Source organism: Tursiops truncatus, chromosome 10, assembly GCF_011762595.2.
Source record: "Tursiops truncatus isolate mTurTru1 chromosome 10, mTurTru1.mat.Y, whole genome shotgun sequence".
Taxonomy (NCBI): domain Eukaryota; kingdom Metazoa; phylum Chordata; class Mammalia; order Artiodactyla; family Delphinidae; genus Tursiops; species Tursiops truncatus.
Window position 1 is genome coordinate 93,992,379 of NC_047043.1, and position 23,604 is coordinate 94,015,982.

The 23,604-nt window shown below is 42.6% G+C and overlaps 1 protein-coding gene across 1 annotated transcript in view; it reads left to right on the forward strand.

Moving 5' to 3' along the window:
• The window catches only part of GRM7 (glutamate metabotropic receptor 7), an 817,195-nt gene extending 797,886 nt beyond the window's left edge, over positions 1 to 19,309 (forward strand). Inside the window, exons 9-10 of the mRNA XM_033865318.2 lie at positions 13,264 to 13,510; positions 19,239 to 19,309. Coding sequence (XP_033721209.1) covers positions 13,264 to 13,510; positions 19,239 to 19,309 — 318 coding nt within the window. The remainder of the gene's footprint in view (positions 1 to 13,263; positions 13,511 to 19,238) is intronic.
• The last annotated feature ends 4,295 nt before the right edge of the window (positions 19,310 to 23,604 follow it).

Sequence of the window (23,604 nt, forward strand, 5' to 3'; positions counted from 1 at the left end):
GGAGATGAAGCTGGTATAGATTTCTGGAGCCTTACACTCCGGAAGAGGGCCTAGGATCCAAATGTGCTGGTATCGATTCAAATCCCTTGCAAATATTTTTCGCCAGTCCACCCTTGCCTGGGGAGGGGCAGACACGTTGTACTGCTTTTAGGGGAGCTCAAACCTACTCTGGGGTTTGTACAGTGTTGATGTGATTTACGATGCTACTGTCCTAGGGTTTGCATAAAAGGAGGCAGAATGTTAAAAAGCGATCCCTTGGTTTCTCTCTTACTCTTACTTCTTCCCATCCAGTCCATCCACATGTCCTTTCATTTTTGTCCTCCCAGTACCTCTCTCATTTGTCCGCTTCAGCTCTCTTCACTGCTATTATCCTAGTCTGAGCCATCGCACTTTCTAAAGGTGGATTCTTTTAAGTGATATTAATTGATGATTCAGAAAAATTCCAGGAGGGATCAGAATTGAAAAAAAGAAATGCATATACGTTACCAGTTAAGTCTGTGTCAGCAGCTTTTTGTCAAGAACAAACAAACAAACAAACTCAATGCCTGAACTCGTCGTCGAGTTGTCATGGCAACCATTTCATTTTCTCTAGTGAGGAGACACCTGGGTGCTAACCTGAGTGTTAGCCCCAGCTTTTTGAAAGAGAAGCTCCCATCCTTCCCAAAGGGGCAGGGTTGTTGATTTTCAATGTCGCTTCAGGCTCCAAAGGAGTCACTCTTGATAATTACGCTTTATTGTCTAGTGAACACACGATAGGGGGTTAAAGAGACGTAGGTGGCAGCTCCCAGGACAGCAGAGTCCATTCCCGACTTGGGCCAAGTGGGAAGTACCCCTTACAGGGAATCCACGGGAACATCACACTTTTTCTCCTTCCTGTCGGGTACCCTTCTGACTCTGTTCTCTGGGATAATCCAGAGACAAAGCCAGAGACCGCAAATGTCACCTCTTATCTTTGTGTCCCCAAAACTTCCTTCCTTAACAATATCAACGAAGCGCCTTGATTTTGCCACCCACAGTGCTAGGCACTGAGGACACTACAGGGAGCTAAGCAGACGCTTCCTGGTGTGGGAGACAGACGCTAATCTCACACACACACGCAAATGTTTAAATGTCAATTATTAAGATTGCTTTGTGAGCTTATAACAGGGTGGGGAGACCTAGTTTGGCTGAGGAAGTGATGCTCGAGTAGAGAGCTGAAGAATGAAAAGAATGAGGTAGATGGGGAGGGGAACATTCCAGGGAAAGGGGAAAGCATATGCAAAGGTCCTGTGGCAGAAGAGAGCAGGGCATATTCAGGGAAGTGAAAGAGGTCAGTGTGGCTGGGGGGACCTGATGAGCTGTGACATGGAGATTAGGCTTGGGTTCATCAAATGAGTGAAGACCATCTCATTCATCAAATATACATTCAACGTGTTCCCTGTGCCAGGCACAAGGATGCCAAGATAAATTAAACATGGTCCCTGCCTAGATTTGCTCACTTCTGAGTGCTCTCTCCTTCCCTGACTTCCACAAAATATCCTGGTTCTGTTCCTGTTACAGGGGATAATTTATCTCTGTGTTTTTCCTCCTCTGTCTGTTAGTTCTGAATGCTTTGACTGGGCCAGAGGAGTGCCCCAGTTAAAGGACCGGGGGAAAAAAGGAAGCCAATGAAATGGCTAGAGGAAAAAGTATCTGGAAAAATGGGAAGAAATGATGGTTCTTCAAAGCCCAAGAGCCTCTGGACATGGTTACATTATCCGATGCTACATACACGTATATTGTAGCAGGGCTGCACTTTGACCATGGGTTCAGAGTTTAAGAAGTAGGACCACTAACAAGCCATCTCCTCTGCCACATCTCTGGGAGGTAGACGCCATTAGTCACCTCATGGTGTGTCAATATCCAGGCTTGGAAAGGCTAAGTGAGCTACTTAAGATCCCACAGTAGCTAGTAGGTGGCATATCCTACCTCCAGACCCAGAACTCTGGACTCCAATGCCAGTACATTTGTCGTATGTTGGAAGGCTCTTGGCTGCACAACATATATTTCCTAGATTGTACTCATTCATTTGTTCAACTGTTATGAACTGAATACTTTTATGTTCCAGGAGTTATGTACAGTAGGTCGAAATAGATGGTCTGTGCTCTCATGAGAATATTCTATTGAGGGGATAATTATTAAATAACCCTGCAAGTGAATAATCGCAACTTGTGATTGATGTAATGAAGGGAATAGTACGTTCTACGAGCAAACAAGAGAGGAAGGGCATAGTTTATATGTGAGGGTCAGAAAAGCCCTCCTCGAGGAAGTGAGACTGAGACCTGAAAGGCAGGTAGGAGGTAGCCAGGAAAAGATGAGTAGGAACAGCATCTAAGGCAGAGGGAACAGCATGTGCAGAAGTCTTGAGGCTGGACAGAGCACTGCATATTTGAAGGACTTAGAGAAGGTGAGGGAAGGCGGAAGGGGGACCCTGCAGAGTTCCTGAGGCCAGGGTAAGGATTTTGCTCTTCATTCAAAGTGTGATGGGAAGTTGAGTTAAACCATCAAGACAGCTGGAGCCCCCTATACTACTGTCCTCAGCATTGAGTTTTGTTTTGTTTTGTTTTTTTGCGGTACGCGGGCCTCTCACTGCTGTGGCCTCTCCCATTGTGGAGCACAGGCTCTGGACGCGCAGGCTCAGCGGCCATGGCTCACGGGCCCAGCCGCTCCGCGGCATGTGGGATCTTCCCGGACCGGGGCACAAACCCATGTCCCCTGCATCGGCAGGCGGACTCTCAACCACTGCGCCACCAGGGAAGCCCAGCATTGAGTTTTAAAGTGGAATGCAACCTGGAAAAAAACCTCTCGGGTCTGATAGGAAGTCTGGGAAGGTTTACAGGGCAGATACAGAGGAGGCAGGGATAGAGACCAGACTGCAGGCCCTCGGGAGTAAGTGGGTAGGAAACTACTTTTGAGATCCATGATCCAGGACCTTGGAAACAAAAGGAAAGGAAAATTGATCTTGTGAAGGTAAGATCAAAACCGTGTAGCCACTACTCCTCGGCCAGGCTCACTCCTCTTGTTCTATTTCTCTTAGAAGGGTGAGTGCTATTTTTCTGCCCCATCTCAGAGCCCTCACCGTTCCAATTAGGGGCATAGGCTGAGCAACTGTTTATCTACAATTTTCTGATTGCAATTATTTTCTCCTTCTGGATTTAAACCATTACACAACTAAGATCGCTGCTGAGGAGTTCAGAGCACAAGTTACCTCTGGGTGGGCAATTCAGCTCCTAGGTCCCCGACGTTGGCTGCTGTGCCCATCGGCCAGGGACACCATTGGCTGAGTGGGTACCACAGCACACTACAGCGTCAGGCCAGCAGTTAGGGGGCCTGTCTCCATCCACACCTACAGTGCTGCACCGGTGGCAGTGGAAAAGCAGGGAAGCAAAGGCGACACATGTGAGCTAATGCAAGGGGAAAGGAAGAATTGAAGGGCAGGAAGGGAGCTACCATAGCTCAGAGGCAAGGTGGGAAAGATAGAGTCCAAAAGGAACAGAGGAAGACTCACAAAACTAACCGCCATGATCAAAACCTGTCAAAATTCATCAGGAAGTCATCGTCAATGGCTTTGAAAACTGAGATTAAGAACACACTGTCAGGGCTTCCCTGGTGGCGCAGTGGTTGGGAGTCTGCCTGCCGATGCAGGGGACACGGGTTCGTGTCCCGGTCCGGGAGGATCCCACATGCCGCGGAGAGGCTGGGCCCGTGAGCCATGGCCGCTGAGCCTGTGCATCTGGAGCCTGTGCTCTGCAACGGGAGAGGCCACAGCAGTGAGAGGTCTGCGTACCGCAAAAAAAAAAAAAAAAAAAAAAAAAGAACACGCTGTCTTTTTATAAGAATCTGACATTGTCTTCGGGTCAATGACACTCTTGGGTCCAGTTTCAATGAACACTTTACAAGCCCTACTTGAAACACATCGACTGTTCCCAAGAAATGCCAAGACTGTCTCTTTTAGCCATTAATTTGACATCAGTATTTTCTTTTGATTTCTGTCTTTTTCTGTTCACAAGAACTATAAAGGTGACCTTAAATGTTGGCAAGATTAGACGGCTTTGCATTTCTATACGTGGAATATTTCAAATGACAACTTTAGAAATGGAATACGTTAAGTTCAGACTGTTCTTTTAATGCCCTGGTTTACTTGCAAAGTAATAGAGAACATCATCATTTATTACCTACTGTATTCCCCAGGGAGGTACAAGCCAGTATTTTCACATTATAAAACAGAATCTGACATTGCCTCCTACAGAATGCTGTTAGGTTCAGCCTTGAAGAATACGGCCAAGGATTCCAGGGGATCCAATGGGATCTGGCGGAAGTGTGCCTCTCCAGGCTAACAGTGGGGAAAATGCTTTGCCTTTGTATGCTAAATCACTGCAAGACAGAGACCTCACACTGGGGCTCTTGAACCAGGAGGAATGGTAAATAACCTTGCAGATAATACAAGAGAACAAATAGTGCCAGCATTGGCTACATAAAAGAGTAAAACCCCTACCTTGTAGCTGGGAGAGGAAAAACTCTTAAAATCAAAACTGAGGGATCACAGGGCTAGTGTGTATCCAGAAAACTCAGAAGTGAGTCTGCCTGGAAGAATGAGCTATTAGGATGGCACGCAGCTCGTTAGGATGGTGTCGGGAGCAAAACCCTGAACTTCCCAAGGACGTGGTCAATTGGAGTCACAGCATCTCTCCGATGATGCTATGTGGGAATAGACACAGCATCAGGTTTCTGGTCAGGAGAGCAAAGAACTGAGATGTAGGTGATTTCAAGCTTGACATAATCACTTATCTCACGCTCCAGAAACTGACTTGCATTCACCTGGAGTGCGTGTCTTATATCCCTCCAAATACATAATGTAATTGTGTGTAGACTTAACATCATGTCTGCCTGGAGATACTAAATGAGAAAAATGAAACACAGTCAAACTAGGTCTTGTCCAATAATTATCTAGTTGCCTTCATTATTTCTAATTCCATGCCAGACGCCTGTCCACAGAGTTGTGTCCCATAATATTTGGTGTGTGTGTATTTCTTTATGTATACTGTCTATCATCTATCTATATATTACCTATTCAAAGAAAATAGGTTTTAAATAGAATAGCATGAAAACTCTCTACAGAAATGGGGCCATCTACTCGAATAAAGACTCACATTTTCTGAGCATGCCACCGGGCACTGTGCTATCTTTTAATTTTCAAAACGGTGAGGTCTCTGTGGTAGGGGTAGAATGAGAAGGGTTTTATATCAGACACTCTGGTAACAAATTCCTAGGGTCTGAATTTTGACTCTGTCGCGTGCCAGAAGTGAAGTAGCTCGCACAACGTTACCAACCAACAATCCAAGGCCAAGTTTGAAACCACTTCTAACAAGAAACACCTTGTTTTTCCAATACCATCCTTCTAGAAGACCCAAGTATCTCCCCCCCCACAAAAAAAAACAAGCAGTATTTTTCCTCATCATTACACCGAATCCTTTCACCATCGTGCATCATTTCATAACTAAGCAAAAGCCTTCAGTATGTTGACCCTCTAGACGATTGAAGAAGTCCCATTGCAAACACCCTGCCTCATTTCCAGCCATGTATCGTTATTATTTCTCAAAAATATGGTGACTCTAATTAGGAAGCAAGGATTGAAAACACTGGTCTTACCTGCCAAGAGCTTCCATTTCAACTTAGACATATGAATGTTTCAAACATTTGTCAGATAATGATGTACCCTTCCTCTTTACTCTGACTATATCAGACACATTTTTCATTTTTATTGTACAGACTTTGGAATGTCATGAGAACTATGAAACTTCTCCCATCTTACCAAAAGACTCCGCTAAAGCTTTCTTGTCCCACTTGTCAGTGGTCACTTGGGAAAGCACATAATAGGTTACTTCTCATAAAACAGTCAATGACAGATAAAACAGGGGTTTGAGTATACTTTTAAACAAAACAGAAAGCAAACTCAGCGAGATGGCTTTCCCTAAAGCAGGTTGTTATTCGGTGGATTCCATAAGAAAGATGATCATTTCAAAATGTATTAAAATTATAGGAAAAAGAACAGCAGAGTGAATAAGGCATTTTATGTTACAGCCAGTAGATCAATCAGTGATAATAACACCCTGGGTTGAGTGGTTTCTACATGCTGGGCACCCTCCTGCGTATTTTACTATGGTCCTATTTGATCCCAGCAACCTTACAAGATGTCTATTGTTATAATCTCCGCTCTAGAAATGAGGAAACAGAGGCACACAAATAATAGCAAAATAATAATGATGATGATGGTAACTAACAGGCTACAGATACTAGCTTTTCTTAAAACAACTGTGAATGCCAAGGCTATTTCTCACATCTAACACGTGCTTCAAGGGTAGAACTTCTCGTGCAGGCAGAATTTAGTAAGTGCACACCTTGTGGCAGACGTCGGATCTATCATCCAGTCAGTTCTGCGATAATGTGACATGTATGTTCTTAAAACTCACCATGCTAAGCAAAATTGTGCAATAGAATGAACGAGACTTATGGGAGAAATCGGGTTAAGGATGTAACACGCAGAAACGTCATCAGTGACATTAGAAAAGAAAGGAATCTAATAAAAATGGTGGCATCGTTTCTACACCTGTTCAACGGCTAAGAAATGCGTAAATATTGTAATACGTATGTCACTCTACCTTTATAAAGAAAGGACGTAAAGTTTGCACCTGGAAGCGAGTGCCAGAAGTGTTGCTGCTTGTGAGCTATCGTGAAACTGTGGAGGGGGACTTGGGCAGATGCTTGAGGGCGGGGCGTGTGTGTGTTTTGTGTAGCCCACAAGGCTGGGTTTGGCCGGGTGCAGTTTGCTCTGCTCACCTGGTGTTTCTTGCAGAAGAAATCACACATTTGTAAACTTCCTGAACTTCGTGTTATCCTCAAATCGTTCCCTAATATATCGACCTCATCAGGATGAATTTGCATTTTAAAGCACGCGTTACAGCACAACGGACTGTATTCTTCAGACCAGGTTAAGTGCTATTTGGCGCTGTACCTCATCAAAGGGGCCAACAGGGCGATCGTCCTGACTGGGGACGTGGGGATGCTTTATGTAGAAGGAATCTTTGGATTGAACATCAAATGCAAACAGGCTATCAGAGGCAGAACAGGTGAGCAGAGGACATGCCAAGGGGAGAAGAAAGCAGGGGCCAGTAGACACTGTGAGAAAAAGGATGCGATGTGCAGTTACTACATTACGCATGACTTGATTCTGGATTGTGTTCCTTCTGCCACTACGATGTGGCTGCCTGATGGCAGGGAGAAGGCCCTATCACCATCACAAGGGTCTGTGAGGCCACGTGGTAGTACAGTGAGCCCTCTATACCCACGGGTTCCACAACCATGGGTTCAACCAACTGAGGATGAAAAATATTTGGAAGAAAATTGTTCCATAAAGTTCCAAAAAGGCAAACTTGAATTTTCAGCATGCTGCCAACTATTTACACAACACTTACATGGTATTTACAACTATTTACATAGCATTAGGTATCATAATTAATCTAGAGATGATTTAAAGTATATGAAGATGTGCACAGGTTATATGCATATACTACATCATTTTATATAAGGGACCTGAGCATCCTTAGGTTTTGGTATCCTCAGGGGGTCCTGGAACCAATCCCTCGTGGATACTGATGGATGACTGTATCTCACTGAAAATGGCAACCTGATAAGCGGACGAATGCACCGATAGTGGAAAAGTAAGGTCTCTCTCACATAGCCTATCTGGCAAATAGAGGTCACAGTGAATTTACAGCATGTGGTCATTAACAGCTTGCCCTGGAATCTATCAAAACAGTCTTCAGTTAAACTGATTCTGAAACTTACACAGAAGAGATGGCAAGTTTCAAAGTTGGCTCAAGAGCACTATAGAGTTTTCAACTTTCTCAGTATCTTAGCAATCAAGACTTAACAGAAGAACTCAACTAACGCTAAATGCTACACCGATTTCTAAAGCAACAGCGGCATCTCATGATACGCACTCACATTTATCTGACAGTGAACTTTGAGGCCAAGGTGAGAAAGTGCGCAGGGCAGATTCAGCTGGGCTTTGCCTAACGCTGCCGTCAGCACAAAGCTGTGTCTTTAACAGTATACGTGCTGGTACCTGTCAATCAGACAAGACATGAATAGGCCTGGATTTTCAGAAACTACTTTCTAGTTAATAAATGAGACCTATATTAAAAGTTTAAAATATATGACAGCAGTTACTAAGGAAGACTTATCTGGAGATCTATACCCCAGCCTCCTGATATAAATATTAGGCAGAATATAAATATAAATATTAGCAGCTCACATTTCATGGGTTTCACAGGCGTTATGCTAAGCACTTTTTAAAAAAAATAAATTCATTTATTTATTTTATTTAGTTATTTTTGGCTGCGTTGGGTCTTCATTGCTGCACGCGGGTTGTCTCTAGTTGCGGTGAGCGGGGGCTACTCTTCACTGCGGTGCGCAGGTTTCTCATTGCGGTGGCTTCTCTTGTTGCGGAGCACGGGCTCTAGGAGCCTGGGCTTCAGTAGTTGTGGCATGAGGGCTCAGTAGCTGTGGCTCGCGGGCTCTAGAGCACAGGCTCAGTAGTTGTGGCGCACGGGCTTAGTTGCTCTGCGGCATGTGGGATCTTCCCCGGACCAGAGCTCGAACCCGTGTCCCCTGCATTGGCAAGAGGATTCTTAGCCGCTGCGCCGCCAGGGAAGTCTCAGCACTTTTCACATATTAATGAAGTAGATCTTCAAAGCCACCATTTGAAAACTGAACTATTATTATCTTCCTTTTACAAGTAAGGAAACTGAGAGACAGAATGGTTACAGCCAAGGATTCCGTGCATCAGATTTTAAGAAAACTGCTGTTCTAGAGCATCGTGTAGAACACTTCGCCAGGGACTTCCCTGGTGGCACGGTGGTTAAGAATCTGCCTGTCAGTGAAGGGGACACGGGTTCGACCCCTGGTCCAGGAAGATCCCACGTGCCGCGGAGCAACTAAGCCTGTGCACCACAACTACTGAGTCTGAGCTCTAGAGCCCACGAGACACAACTACTGAGCCCGTGTGCCACAACTACTGAAGCCCGCGCCTACAGCCCACGCTCAGCAAGAGAAGCCACCACAGTGAGAAGCCTGCACACCACAACAGAGTAGCCCCCGCTCGCCGCAACCAGAGAAAAGCCCATGCGCAGCAACAAAGATCCAACACAGCCAAAAATTAAAAAAATAAATAATAATAATTTAAAAAATTTAAAAAACACTTTGCCGGCTTGACTCTGAATCCCTTGCCTAGATGTTCCTTAGTTATATACGCTGGATTACACATGGGGCTTGGTAGAAGAGCCACATTCAACCAAGGAATAGAAACTGGATTCTGGAAATTTATTTAACTTGATGATAAAATTAAGGCTTAAGTGTCCAAACACGTGGACATCGCAAGGCAGTCAGCACCCTTCCCACAGCCTAAGCCATCGAGGATTGACTGTGGTCGGGGAGACCTTTCTCCACTGGGGATGAGCCTCAGACAGCCAGACAGGATGAGGTCAGTCCCAGGGAGAGGCTTGATCCCAGCTAGGAGTGCCAGAACCCCTGTGCTCTGATAAAAGGGATCGGTAACGCTCACCAACACCTTCCCATCTCTGAAGAAATTATAAGGAGGAGAAAGTAAAATGGTGTACAATACCCCAAATCAAACAGGGTAATTTTACAATACACAATGTTCATTTTACAATAAGCACTGGGTAAAACAGGAATAGCCTTCAGACTAAAAATAAATATGTTGTAATTTGCTAAAAAAATTGTACTAAAGGGGCTGCTGGGATGAAAACTCAGAGTCAAAAGGTGAGCGTCCCACCAGAGGCCAAAAAAAAGAGTGACTTAGCTCCCTTCCTGGGGCTGAGTGGGGTTGTATCCCTGTGAATCAATACCTCTGTGTTCTCTGCAGACCGCAGCCTTCCTATCTACCCATATAACTTATTTAAAAATACTTTCATAGTACTCACTACACGCTAGGTCCTGTCCTAAGCACTTTACAAATAGTAACTCATTCAGTCACCAAGATAACATCATGAGGTAGGGACTAATGTTATCCCCATTTACAGATGCGGAAGCTAAGGCAGAGAGAGGTGAAGTAATTCGTCCAAGGTCACAAAACAAGTAAATGGGAACTGAACTCAGACTAGCTTTAGATTCCTCATTCTTAACCACTCTGCAATGTATAGAGGGTTTGGGGGCATAGGAATTTGGTCAGTGACGTTCCTTTTGGTTTTCATAGATTTCGGAAGTGTCACCAGAAATGATAAAAATTTCAAAACAAGTATCAAAGTCTTGAGGGCCTCTAGCCTGAAAATAACGAAATTAAACCCTCCATAAAATAAACAGCATCGCTTTTGAAGTCTTAAATTGCTAAGTAGTCTTTGTTGAGGAAAAGCATGTATGTATACACATACAGGCAGAAACATTTACACATGTACATAAGCATATGTAAGTTACAGTTACAGATAAATCATAAACTCAACACCAACAAGCTATGGATGGTTTCTTCAACTGCAAAATTTGCTTTTGAGTGGAGAAAGAGGAACAAAGCTTAAGATCCCATGGGTTAGTTTATGGCCCTTTCTTTCTTGGACTGGCTAATTCATGGTTTGCAAAGCCCTCATTAGTAGGACGACGGCAATGACCACGAGGGAAGGAAGTGACATTGCCTAGGTTCATAACACTCTGTTCTATGGTAAGACTTCCTTGGATAGGGTAGGCAGCAGAGCAGAATGGAGCTGAAGGTCTAAAGGTACTCTCACAGGAAAAGATGAACTTTAAAACATGGTCTAGTTCACAACCAAAGCAGCCGCATAGCACAGGGAGATCAGCGCGGTGCTTTGTGACCACCTAGAGGGGTGGGATAGGGAGGGTGGGAGGGAGACGCAAGAGGGAGGGGATATGGGGACATATGTATATGTATAGCTGATTCACTTTGTTACAAAGCAGAAACTAACACACCATTGTAAAGCCATTATACTCCAATAAAGATGTTAAAAAAAAGGATCATTAATTCAATATTGTCTTGTCTTTATATTTTACATTTACTATGTATTATACAGTTAGCGGCTGGCAGCTCCCTTAAAGCGTTCAGAGACGTGCCCATTCAAATTAACGTTTGCTGGATAACAGTATTCCTTCCAGAAGAGATGGCAAAGTCTCTTTTAATTTCTTCTCCAGAGCCTCCGATTGAAGAAATAAGGTCGGAAACGGCCAGGCAGCTAATAGGTCTGATGCCAATTCTTGTATATTTAGAGAAAGGCTGTTTGACCACAGACTCATCAGTAGGAAGAACGTGCCCCTTATATAAACACATGAGCTCTTCCACTGCATGACCATTAAGTGCCTACTCTTTGCCAGCACTGCAGACACAATGACACACTACACACACGAGATTCCTGCCTTTGTGGAACCCGTGGCTTAGCTGGGGAGTTGGGCAGTCAAACGATCAGGGTAGTGGGCAGATGATTACAAATGGAGAGCCATAATCAAAAAAACCCCAAAAACCAAAAGAAAAAAAAAAAACAAGTGTTTTGAGTGCCTGTAGGTAAAGAAGCTGGCCGAGACTTGAGGCTGTGGGGGTGGGGCAGACTGGGATGGATGTTCTAAGCAGCAGAGGAGGAACCTTCCATACAGAAGGAGACAAGAATAAAGGAAAATCACAGGCATGCATGTAGAAAGGTCTGTGGTTGGATGAACCCAGCATCTTCAAGACCTGAAGGAGTGCCACATGGATGGTGTCCTAGGGAGAGAGGTGGGGGAGAGTGGTGGGCAATTAGTCTGAAAAATGAGGCAGGGGGAAGACCACGTGCGACCTTGCAGAATCTATTAAGGATGGGGATTTTATCCTCAGATACCAGGGAAGACATAGTTGTGGAAAACCATGATCAAATACATTGTAAAGAGGCTAGGTTTTCCACTGATGTAAAAGGCCATGGGAGCTAGTCACGTGGGCTTTCTTTTTTTTTAATGTACTTGAAATTTATTTATTCATTCACCTATCTACCTGTTTGTTTATTCATTTACTTTCAGCTTTATTCACGTATGATTGATGACTACAAATTGCATATATTTAGGTTATACAACATTATTTTCTAAGGTGTACAATGTAGACAACGTGTACAATTGTGAAATGATGACCCCACAATCAAGTTAATGAACACATCCATCACCTCACATTGAATCTAGGCTTTAGGAGTCATGCAAAACACAAACGTGTCTAAATGAATGACGGGCTAGGGATCATGACAGGGCACGTCATAAATGCAACTGGACCAAGGCAAGTTGTCTGTAGCTACTGATCTTACCATTCCCCACCCCCTTCAACCTTCATCTTTTCCAATTTAGGCAAGACAATGATTTAACGCACTGAACAGTAAGTGAATGGGTTGCTCTACTGATTTCTCAAGGAAGCGAAAGGACACAAGGACAGCTATGGGGGTACCGTCCGAACTACCTGTAACGCATGTCAGAATGAGGCTTTGTAGCCTTTTAGCAACTGTCAGTGTGTGGAGACCGGACAAGCCGACATCACTACATCTTGGCCCTCGCCATTGGTGTTCTGTAAATCATGAAGCGAGAAGGGCTTACCTTCCAGGGAAACTCAACTCACTACTATGTAGGTACGGTGAAGGTGAACCCTTTCTTAAAAACATGCAGAAAGATACAAATATTGACATAATGACTTTTCAAATAAGGTCCCAGAGTTATCTATGTAGCAAGAGATCATGTAATGTTAATTGTTTTGTGAATGTATGAGGGGTAAAGAAACAACTACCCCTTACTCAAGGTTGCAAACGTGATCTTCATGGTTTCCTATCCAGCTGCCATTCTGAGTAAAGGGACTTCAAGTCTGATTCAAGGTTGACCCTGAACTTGAATGAAGGATACTTCTCCAGGACAGGCCTGCACATGGATTCCCCCAATGATTTTCAATCAATGGAAAAAAAAAAAAAAAAAAAAAATATATATATATATGTATGTATGTATGTATGTATGTATGTATGTATGTGTGTATGTATGTGTGTATGTATGTGTGTGTATGTATGTGTGTATAAACTCTCCAAGAAATGTGCAGAGCCATTCTGTCTCCCCGGGGATTGTTATGCTTTCCCTCCCAGACACAGCCATGCTCGACACCGTTGTTAAGTGCTTCGCCTCCCTCTGCGGTCATTTTATTTGTAATAGTGTCTTGTGTGTTGTGTCTCCTAGCTCTACATACAAACTACCACGCTTACCATCTCCATGAACCTAAGTGCATCAGTGGCGCTGGGGATGCTATACATGCCGAAAGTGTACATCATCATTTTCCACCCTGAACTCAATGTCCAGAAACGCAAGCGAAGCTTCAAGGCCGTAGTCACAGCAGCCACCATGTCATCGCGGCTGTCACACAAGCCCAGTGACAGACCCAACGGTGAGGCCAAGACAGAACTCTGTGAGAACGTAGACCCAAACAGTAAGTACCTCTCCTTTCCTTCCATCTCCCCAGCCTGCGTCAGGAAGCTCTGGCAAACGTGGCGTGTGCTTGCCTTTCTTTGGAGAAAGACTGTGACTGTTCTTGTCTTACGGGCTGGGTTGCCTTGGCAAATGCTCACGTCTGCTCTTAAGAGTGCGCTCATTCTTGCCACCATTTTCTTTTTGCTCCCTGTTGGAAAGCAGCTTTCAGAGGCTCTGCTTCAGAAGTGTGAAATCTCCCCCTTCCCTGGCTTCTTATCCTTTGGTCCCAAACCCTCCAACTGACATAAGCACAGCTGATGAGCCACCTTCCTTGTTCCCTCCTCTTAGGGGATCAGCTTCCTGCTAGGGAACCTTCGACATCCCATTGAGCTGCAGCAGTAGGAAAGAAATTGGAATATTTAAGAATTTTGGAAGCATAACTTCCTTGCACTGGAACGTGAATGTGGAGAAAGTTATGATTCTTTACTAACCAAGCCTTGTAGAAACAAAAAACACATCGCATATTGAATAAAGCCGGTAAACATTCACGCAAGTATACAGGCCCAGACGCTACCACGCTAATGGCATCCCCACGTGGGGAAAACACCTACCAGACAATTCCACAGGAGTTTCACCCCATGAAAGACAAATATTAGAGGTGGGATTAAGGATGAAATGCCAGATTTGATACCTACATGGCCTGTCTGCAATGCCTGGGTAGCCTTTATTCATCCCTGCAAATGACCACAAAGACGACGGACATACAGACACTAGTTTGTTAAAAAAGAAAAAAAGAAAAGGAAAGAAAGACCATTTAACCAGAGTTAAATTCTTAAAATCCCCACTTGCTAATTTTACTAATACTATGGTGGTAAGAGTGCATTTCAGATTAAACATATCACTCCTAGGATTTGTTTTCCAGGACATTTTGACTAGTTCCATATAGAATGAGGCAGTTTAGCGTGTTCATGATACTTCCTGTTTTAAACTAGAGGAGGTTTCAGGTTGGCCATTAAGTCATTCAAGACTTACTGTTCAGTTATGAGCTGATTTTGTTGTAGCCAAAGGTTTACTGCCAAGCAGAAAGTAGTTCTTATTCTAAATACTCTGACGTAATTCTTTATGCTCTACAACTGAGATCTTTAAAAACCAGGAGACAACTGAGTTTAACCCTGACAACTATCGTACAACGATCCATGATCTTGGCCCAATCCATTTCTAAATAGTTGGCTGAATGACTACGGTGAAAGCTTGAGAGTCTGTGGACAAGGAAACAAAGGCCCATTAACAACATCATGGGCTTCACGTTGACGTTTTAATAGGAGAGATCCTGGGACAGGTGAGAGGAGGAAGAAACAATGGATGGTCAGGCTCTGTTCTTGTGTCTTCAGAAAAAAATGGTCAATTCCAAGGAAAGGGAATAGATAGAGAATTGCTGTGATATTCAGTGTGGTGTAGGAAGAGGCTTCGGGTTGAGACAGACCTGGGTTCAAATCCAAGCCACTCCACTTACCAGCGGTGTGGCTTTGAGAATTACTGAGGTTTTCTGAAGTTCAGCATTCTCATGGATAAAATGGAGATGATAATATCTATGTCACAAGTGCGGCATCAAATCTCATACATCTAAAAAAACAGTATGTCAATTACATGTTAATGTTCTTCCATTTCTGTAAAGGTGAAAAAGCCCACATTTCAGTGTGACTGGTTACACAGACGTGATGGTGACGTGAAAGGCATACCAAACACCACAAGGTAGATGGAACTGGCCAAGAAAAATATTTCCATGAACATATTTATGCATCTATTTATATGTATCCTGTATTGATAAATATACCTGCACTGTTATACTTTTGTAGCATTTTATTCTAGGACCCCTTGCCAGATTTTTCATAAAACCCTCACCCTGAAGATGTTCCAACAGCAGTTTTACATTTATATCTGTACACACACACACACACACACACACACACACACACACACACACGTCCAAAATCAATAAGCAGAAAATATGGTCAAAAGTCTACATGTATTGAAAATTAATGACCAAATTAGGAGTTTTGAAGTTGGATAATTAATCTAACACTATGCTACTTAGAAATAACTAGCTTTTTAAACAACATTTTAACTGTTGTTAACCTTTAATGATGAGGTTCTATCCTTGTGGAGGCTATGTGGGGTATGATCGTGGCTGTTAAAATGCTAATACTAACACTGACACTAATAATAACAAAAACCCATCAGCTACCCTTTGAAATAGGCAGTAAACAGAATGCTTTGGGTGGAAGATCTCTTACTCCTCATGGTAACTCTGTAGACTGGTGATCATTATTCTCCTTTTACTGAAGAATCCTAGGCGTAGGGAGACCAAGGGATATTACCGAACTCCCACACTAGTTAGCAGCAGAGCTTGGTCCGAAACCCAGGTCTGACTCCCAAACCCATGCTTGTTGCTCTTTGCTGCTCTGTTTCTCAGAACATCGGTGACATGTCGTAATTCTAATGCAGAAATTACTCTTTTGGCTTCTTCATTGGTAATACAGCTTGCATATACAGAATCTAATGATGTGTGGCGGTGGACTCTTTGGTTAAATGTGCTGTGAAATGCATTCCTGCTTGCTGTGTTGTCTGCAAAGACAGGAGTAACCTGAGCTCAAAGAAGGCTGCCCAGGTAGAGGCCTCATCTTACTAACTCAAAAATCCAAGCATCTTATGACCTGTGTCAGTCACGACAATTATGCCATTTGGAATTCATTTGCTGCCTTTCTCTTGAAAAAGTTTTGTTGGGTTTTGTCACTGTTGATGTGTTGGTGTCTACACAGAACAAAGAATGAATAAATAGTTCGGGGGAAAAAAATGAAACCAAAAAGAGCCTTTGTCTTACAGCCAATCCAAAAGATTCTTTAAAATTATTTTAGTTGTTTTGGTTTTGTGTAGACACTCCCTAAAACTAATCGTCAATAATTTGCCCAGATATTTGCTGAATTATAGGAGGAGATTCATGTACCTCCAAACATTGGGGTTTCTGATGACCCAGCTCCCAAAGGTCCCTGAGAGGAATCAAAAGACCTTCTCTGCACAAAATCTGTCCAGTAGAATTTTCTGCAATGAATGGAAATGTTCTCTGTTTGTGCTGTCCAGTATAGAAACCGCTAGTCACCTGTGGCAATTCAGAACTTGAACCGTGGCTACTTAACTGATGAAATACACTTGAAACTTTTAGTTCATTTTAAATAAATATGAATAGCCATCCATGGCTGTGACTATTCCATTGGAGAGCACAGCCAGAGATCTTAAGAGCAAGGATTTCACTCTGGGACGCTCAGTCTCAGCCCATATTTGAAATACCTCCCAAGGTTTTAGCAATGATGCTGATCTGGGACAAAGTCAACTGAATGAATGAATGAATAAAATATCTGAGGTGAGACAAAAATGCCAACCTATAGCTATTTTAAACGATCCCTAAGGAGCCACTAATATGGAAATAGTGATATCATAGATAGCAGTTATATCTGGAAAACCAGTCCTTGGTAATGCAAAAGTGAATGTATAAAAAGGACAGTAGTGAAAATTCAACTAATGAAAATAGACATGACTGTTTTGATGAGAGAGAACGTTATTTTTCTATTCTATTTAATACCAAATATAGCTCAAAGTACGTCAAATTTCTGCACTTTGGTAACAGAGACAAATTATTGGCTGAAATTAAACTGTCTGGTTAAAAAGAAACAAATAAAAGCACAGACCACGTACTTAAGAAAGGAGTATGTCTTTCCAAAGGGGAAATTCTGTCTACTATTCTCTGAGGGAGTGTACCTGGGAGAATGTTGAATTTATAGAATGAGCTGCGAAGTTAATCATGGAACAGAAATGTGCCTTATTGTTTCTCTACACGTTTAGTCTCAATGTATTTCAGTCTTCGGTGTTTTCATTTCTCACAGCTCTGCTCCATCACTGCAGTTTGCTATCTGGTGCATGCTCGCTTCTGCTCATCCAATGGCACACAGCAACTACATGTCCACGTAAAGACGAATTTGCTTGTTGGCTTAATATGGGCAGAAATTAAAAACTGCCCCTGCACTGCTTGATTTTTCCCCAAGAAGTTCAGTGTTCCTCTTAGGTTGCCTCTTCACTTCAAATTCCACTGTCTGAAAGAAAAACTTCTTTCTGCGTGGATTCAGCAAAAAAGTAAATCTGCTCAAAACTTTTAATGTATCTGTGAACGGCCACCCTATTGGATAGTCAGAGTTGGGCCAATGCTTGTTGGTTTCTACACTCAGACTGAAAAACAGCAGGGGCCCTAAGCGTGTAGCTCAGCTACTTACTGTATTTTTATGTATGAAAACAGTATTTCTGCTGCTAGAGGATCACAAGTGCCTGACCTAATGTGGATGGCTTTAGATCTGGCCACCATGATGCCTTCTCTAAGAAGAAAGGCACCTCAAGCTCTGGTTCTCGCAGCTGTGTCCTGAATGTGGCATGTTTCCCCCAACTTTCTATTGTTGACTTGGCAGATGTATGTTCGAGGCAAACTTGAAGATGCCAGATCAACAGGAGGACGTGGTTCTTGGCTTATCCGTGGCCACCGAGACCTTTTTCCCGTTGGATGAATAGTATTAACCGAGGCAGCACAGCTTTATTGGGATGGTGGGTAAGGACCGTTCCCTTCCTCACCTGGACTAGTCACAACCAGAAGATGTTCTGTGAACTATCCTCTGGTCAGATGCTTTCCTGACCTGTAAAGGATTGCAGTGCATGGAGGATGAGCAGCCCTAAGCTACCAGGTTCTAAACTACCATCCATTTTCGGAGCCAATGCCCCCAGGCAGTGCAGAGAAACTGCTCAAGTACCCTGACCGGTTACAGATAATTTACTCTGGAACTGCCTAGCAATTAGAGATGGCAGGCAGGTGGACAGCGTGGGATTCACCGCCTTTTTGGATATGGGGCCATATGACTGATAAACTGACCCTGAGAGAGAGGCTGGACACACACTGTGCAAAAGACTAGCTTAAGACAATGTGCATATTGCAATGAAGCACGTTTTAAAAGAATGACCATTTATACCTAAAGTAAACAATCAAAAATAAGATTTTTTAACTACATGTTTGTATTCTGGTGCTGTTTTTTAATTACCAGTTTGCATATATTGTAAAGCAAATATATAAATAAAAACTTGTGCTGTTCAATTAAACCCCCCAACTGCTAGAAAATGGACGAGGGCACCAAACCCTACACAAGTAACAATGCCTAGAAAATGCTGGAACACGCTCCTATGCTGTGTCACTTTGCTATGGTTTTTTGGTTTTCGTTTTGTTTTGTTTTGCTTCTTCATTTGTTTGGATCCCTGACATTCTCTACATTATTATGTTACTTGTTTCATCTTTCTGGACTAATCATGCAGGTCAGCATGAATGGACTAGGCTGAGAAAAAATAGGATGGCAACAGGAAGAAAACAATGCTCTAAGCAGATAGATACATTATTTTGGGGCTGGTTCCCTCACCTGCTCCAGTTCAAACAAGTAAAACCCAACTGCCTTAAACCAAGAGGCACCCGTACTCCCATGTTCAGAGGTACCTGAATTGTGGTCAACTGGTCTTCCAAAGGCTACTGAACGCAGTGAAAGAGTGAGCATAATGTCTATGGTCTCTATCGCAGCCTCTTCTCCAAAAGGAAAGAAAAAAGAATAAAAAGGAATGTTGTGTGCACTTTTATTTTATACATACCTATATATTTACTTTTCCTGTAGACTGTATACCACCAGTAAGAAAGAGTGTACAAAAGTCTGTTACTTGGTACACTATCCCACCAACAGTATAGCTTTTGCCTGCTTTCCAAAAGGTAAGAAACAATCTACTTTTTATTTATTTGTGTGTTCTTGTCTCCACTGAGAATTAGAAATGTTTCCATGAAAACTGTGCATGATTACCTAGAAATCCATGTATGTGAAGAAACGCGTTTTTGAAGATATTTGCTAAGCATAGTGTGAAGGGCTGTTGTGGGTCACGGGCCTGGTTTATTCTCTGGAGAACACGTGACTGGACTGGGCGCGTGCACATTTGTCTTTCCTGAACAAGTAGCCAATAATGGCAAAAGTGGTGCTGGTCAGCCTACTTTAAAGCTCTCAATGGTGAGAGATTATTTTTAAATGCATGTGTTCAGACTATGATTTGAGAAGGCAATGTGGAAAACTTGAAGGGAGAGAAGGAGGGTGTTTCATAAGCTTAGTAAATACGTTTGTTCTGGTTTATTTTTAAATTAAATACATCCCCAGAAATATATTCATTCAAAAAGCAATGAATGACCCTACCATCTTAAACCCAAAATGGTCATGGTTCCTTCTTTGTGGCAAAGAAATACTAAAGGTTTGCTGGCTGGTCTTGATATTGTGTTGAAGATGATTTGGGACTCATAATTCTGCCTTAGAGAAACAGTGGACCAACTTCACTGATTTGAGAAAGCGGGGAAAGGTTCAGTGAAAGACCTGAAGAGTCTAAAGATAAATTTCAGCATTAGTCAAACCCAAGAATTACCAATAAATACCAAGGGTATTCAAACTAACACCTTAGAAGAAATGGTGACTCGTGTGACGTGTGAACGGGGGCATGGGAGCGGGCTGCCGTAAGAGTTGTTACTGACTCACCACTGATGCTTATATATCACTTTGAGCTCTCAACTGAAGGATATATGCTATGAAATAATAATAGCAGCAGCAGTAGTAATAGCAGCACCTCCCTGTTTCAGCCTAAGTGATATGACAGTATAGTGAAAATAACACTTGCTTTGGCAAACATCCTTGTCCAGCTGGAGTCAGTGCATTTCAAACTGTGGGAAAACAAACAGTAGAAAACATGGAGTAGAGTTATTAAAATCATGGGCTGGCTTTGAAGAAAAGGCCCCCTTTTGTTTTCCTCTAAACCTCCTACTATACTTATAAAATCAATAGCGAGACTTCTCTCTAGAGAGATTCCATGAAAGATAGCAGAGAGGTCCTATCATGGGAGGGGAGAAATATCGCTTCATAATGTGGGCTAGTCTTCCTCTTTCCTAACATGGAACTTTTTACCAGATCATTTCTATGTTTCTTTCCATCTTTGTTTTTATAATGGTATTCTGAGTACAAATAATATCTCTTTTTCTTTTCTTTTTAATCCATTTAAGAACTGTAAGACAGGACAGGAGTACTTCCAAAGAGTAATTACATTTCCCGTTGATTTTACATGGATGCCAGCAACTCAGTCTTTAATTTCAGATGTATTGTTCACATAGCTATTTCCTTTTTCCATATCAACGCGATCTGTCCTAGTTTTTAAATAGGGCATTCTTTTGTCCCAGTGAATATATAACTGTATTCCAGTGAGATTTCAAGTTTTTGCAGGACAAGTGCTTGTCAAAACACTGCAGCTCATCACTTTAATAGTCCTTTTACATGAAACTGCCTGAGAATAAATGAGAAGGAAGTTCCCCTGGGTAAAAATGATAGGTTTAATCTCAATCCATTAAAAAATTCTCCCTAGCTCCATTCTCAGTTGGTGCCTTTTGGTTTAAAGAGTGCAAGATGAAAATGTTTTAAGTCAACCTTCCGGTTAAAAAGTACTTTTAGGATGTGCTGCTTAGAAATAAACTTTTTGCTAGGATTGTCTTGTTTCAAAGAGTTTGATTCGGTGCTCTCCTTTTCTGTCAATTTAAAAGTGGCTGCATAAATTAATGATAACCATCTTATACAGCTACTTAAAAATAACTGGGACCGGAAGTTTGTCGAAGTTACAGGTATTCAAAGAGGGGAGTGTATCACCATGTTCAGGTTACAGTGAGACTGGAAAGCTTGGGCGAACAGTGACAGAAGACATTTCATGTTGTTCATTCAAATCCATTTCTGTGTGGTTGTTTTCAGGGCCATGAAACAGTAAAGAAAAATCTATAAATTCCAGAGTGAATTTTTGTACTGCTGTGCTAGTAAAAAAAAAAAAAAGGCCACCATGCCCCAACAATGGCAGACAAGAGTGAGCAAATCAAACATCTGATTTGGGGTGTTTAGAGGAAGCAGGTTCAAATTCAGACAGAACAGAATTTGACCTGGTTCGAAAACGCATTCCATATAATGCCCTCTCCTTTGACAGACACAGGACGTCAGACATTAACTGACTCAGCACTGCCTGCATCTTTTGTCTGAATAGTTCTAACTTTTGAAATCCTGCAGTGTTATCAATCTAATGATATTTATTTTAAACTGCAATTAAGCAAAAAACAAACGAACAAAAACTCACCACACACAGAAACCTCAACTAGTCTGGCATCATCGCCAGATCAGGAAACAGGTTACGTTAGGAGGTAAATTTTCAGACCACAGGATGGTTTTTCAGATTGGAGAACTCCGAGTTGAATTCAGCCTTGCAAACATGGGCAGTCCGGAGTCTTATTTTGTCCACGTATATTGTTCTCAGCAAGTAGATTCGTTACGATATTAGGGACATTTCACTAACATATTACATGGTGTTGTCAAAAAAAAAAAGAATAATCTCTTGTTTCTTATAATTTCTATAACAGGGTTATCGCACATGTTTAATCTTTTCGGAACCGTGCAATCTAATTGGTAATGTGTTGCGACTCCCCCTCTTCCTTGACGTTCAAGGCAATAACCCTGAGTTAACTGGAGACTCCCTCAGTTTAAATTCCATTTTAAAACACTCTGTAAGTACAGCTTAGCAAAGAATATATGTTCCCTGACCTTGACAGAGAATCACCTCAGAAATAAATGCAGCTATAAATCTTGCAGGCATATGTCTTTCTGCCTGAGAGCTCTGTGAAGCACCAACATGTCTCGCATCACGGTTGGACCTCAGCATCCTCAAAACCCAATTAATATTTGCCCTCTCTGTTCTGCAACTTTGGTTCGACTTAAAGAATGGGATGAAAGTTCACATGGCTGGGATGTCTACTGGTTCTTAGCATCAAAGGAACAAACACATCATTCTCCGGAGTCCTGAAAACTATGTCAGCTTTTACATTGAAGCCTGGCACCGCACCATCTGGCCAGGATCTATGAAACACAAGAGTATTTTAAGTGGGGTCCGTCAAAGAAACGTTTGTCAAGCACCGCTCCCCTGGGTCAGCCCTGAACTGCCTAGGAGTAGGGGGACAGAAGTGGACAGTACCCTCAGGGGACCCCAGATCTAATGGAGGACTCACAGGTAAGCAATTTTAATTCAGAGGGACAGGGGCTCTTAGGAGAGGTAGTAGCAGTGAGTTCCATGTGGAGAGCATCGCCCAGGGGGTTTTGTTTGAGCTGCTCTTAAAAGATGAACGACTCCAGGCAGTGGTAAAGAAAAGACCGGAGGCGGGAAACAAGTAAGCGCAAGGAAGCTTTTGTATTCAGACGAATGTGGTCTGTCCCGGGACTGGAAAGCAGTTCTGTGAGGCTGGAGAATTGTATTTGGAGGCAGATGGTTTCGGGGGATGACGCGAGCCTGTGTACGGAGGGACCAAGTTGCCTTTATCTCTGTGCCGTGAGCGCAGGGCCTGCAAATGGGTCTCAGAAAATGTCCGTGGCATGAATGGAGTGTAATACTTCACGTACCAGAGGCTCCTAGCCTCACCTAGGACGTCACAGGTAACAGTAAATATCTACTGAGTAATTATTTATTAATAATAAGAAAGTATCAAGTCTACAGCCTCAGCAAGCGGAAGTGCAGTCTTCCAGATAAAATCTCTAAAGTCACAAAAGAGGCAATGTTTGATCCTGATGTCACAGTTTTCTAAACCATCTTTTATGGATAACTCTTAAAACGGATGGTCAGCGCTACATCTGCACTTGTGTAAATAACATCTCTTTTGAGGAGCTAACCCCATGGATGAAACCAGCAAAGTTTTTTGCCTATTTATTTCCTTTCATGGACTGCAGAGACCAGTTTTCAGTTACCTTTGGAAATGAATCCTAAGCACTTCTAATTTGGTAAAAACAGAAACATAATAATCAGAAAAAACCATTACATTGATTAAGTGCATTTTCTCAGACACTGGCATTAAGGACAGATGTTGTGTTTTAGGCCCCCAGTTTCATTTGCATTTGAAAAGAAAACAGCATGTGTCCTAAACCAGGTCAGTTAATCTCTACA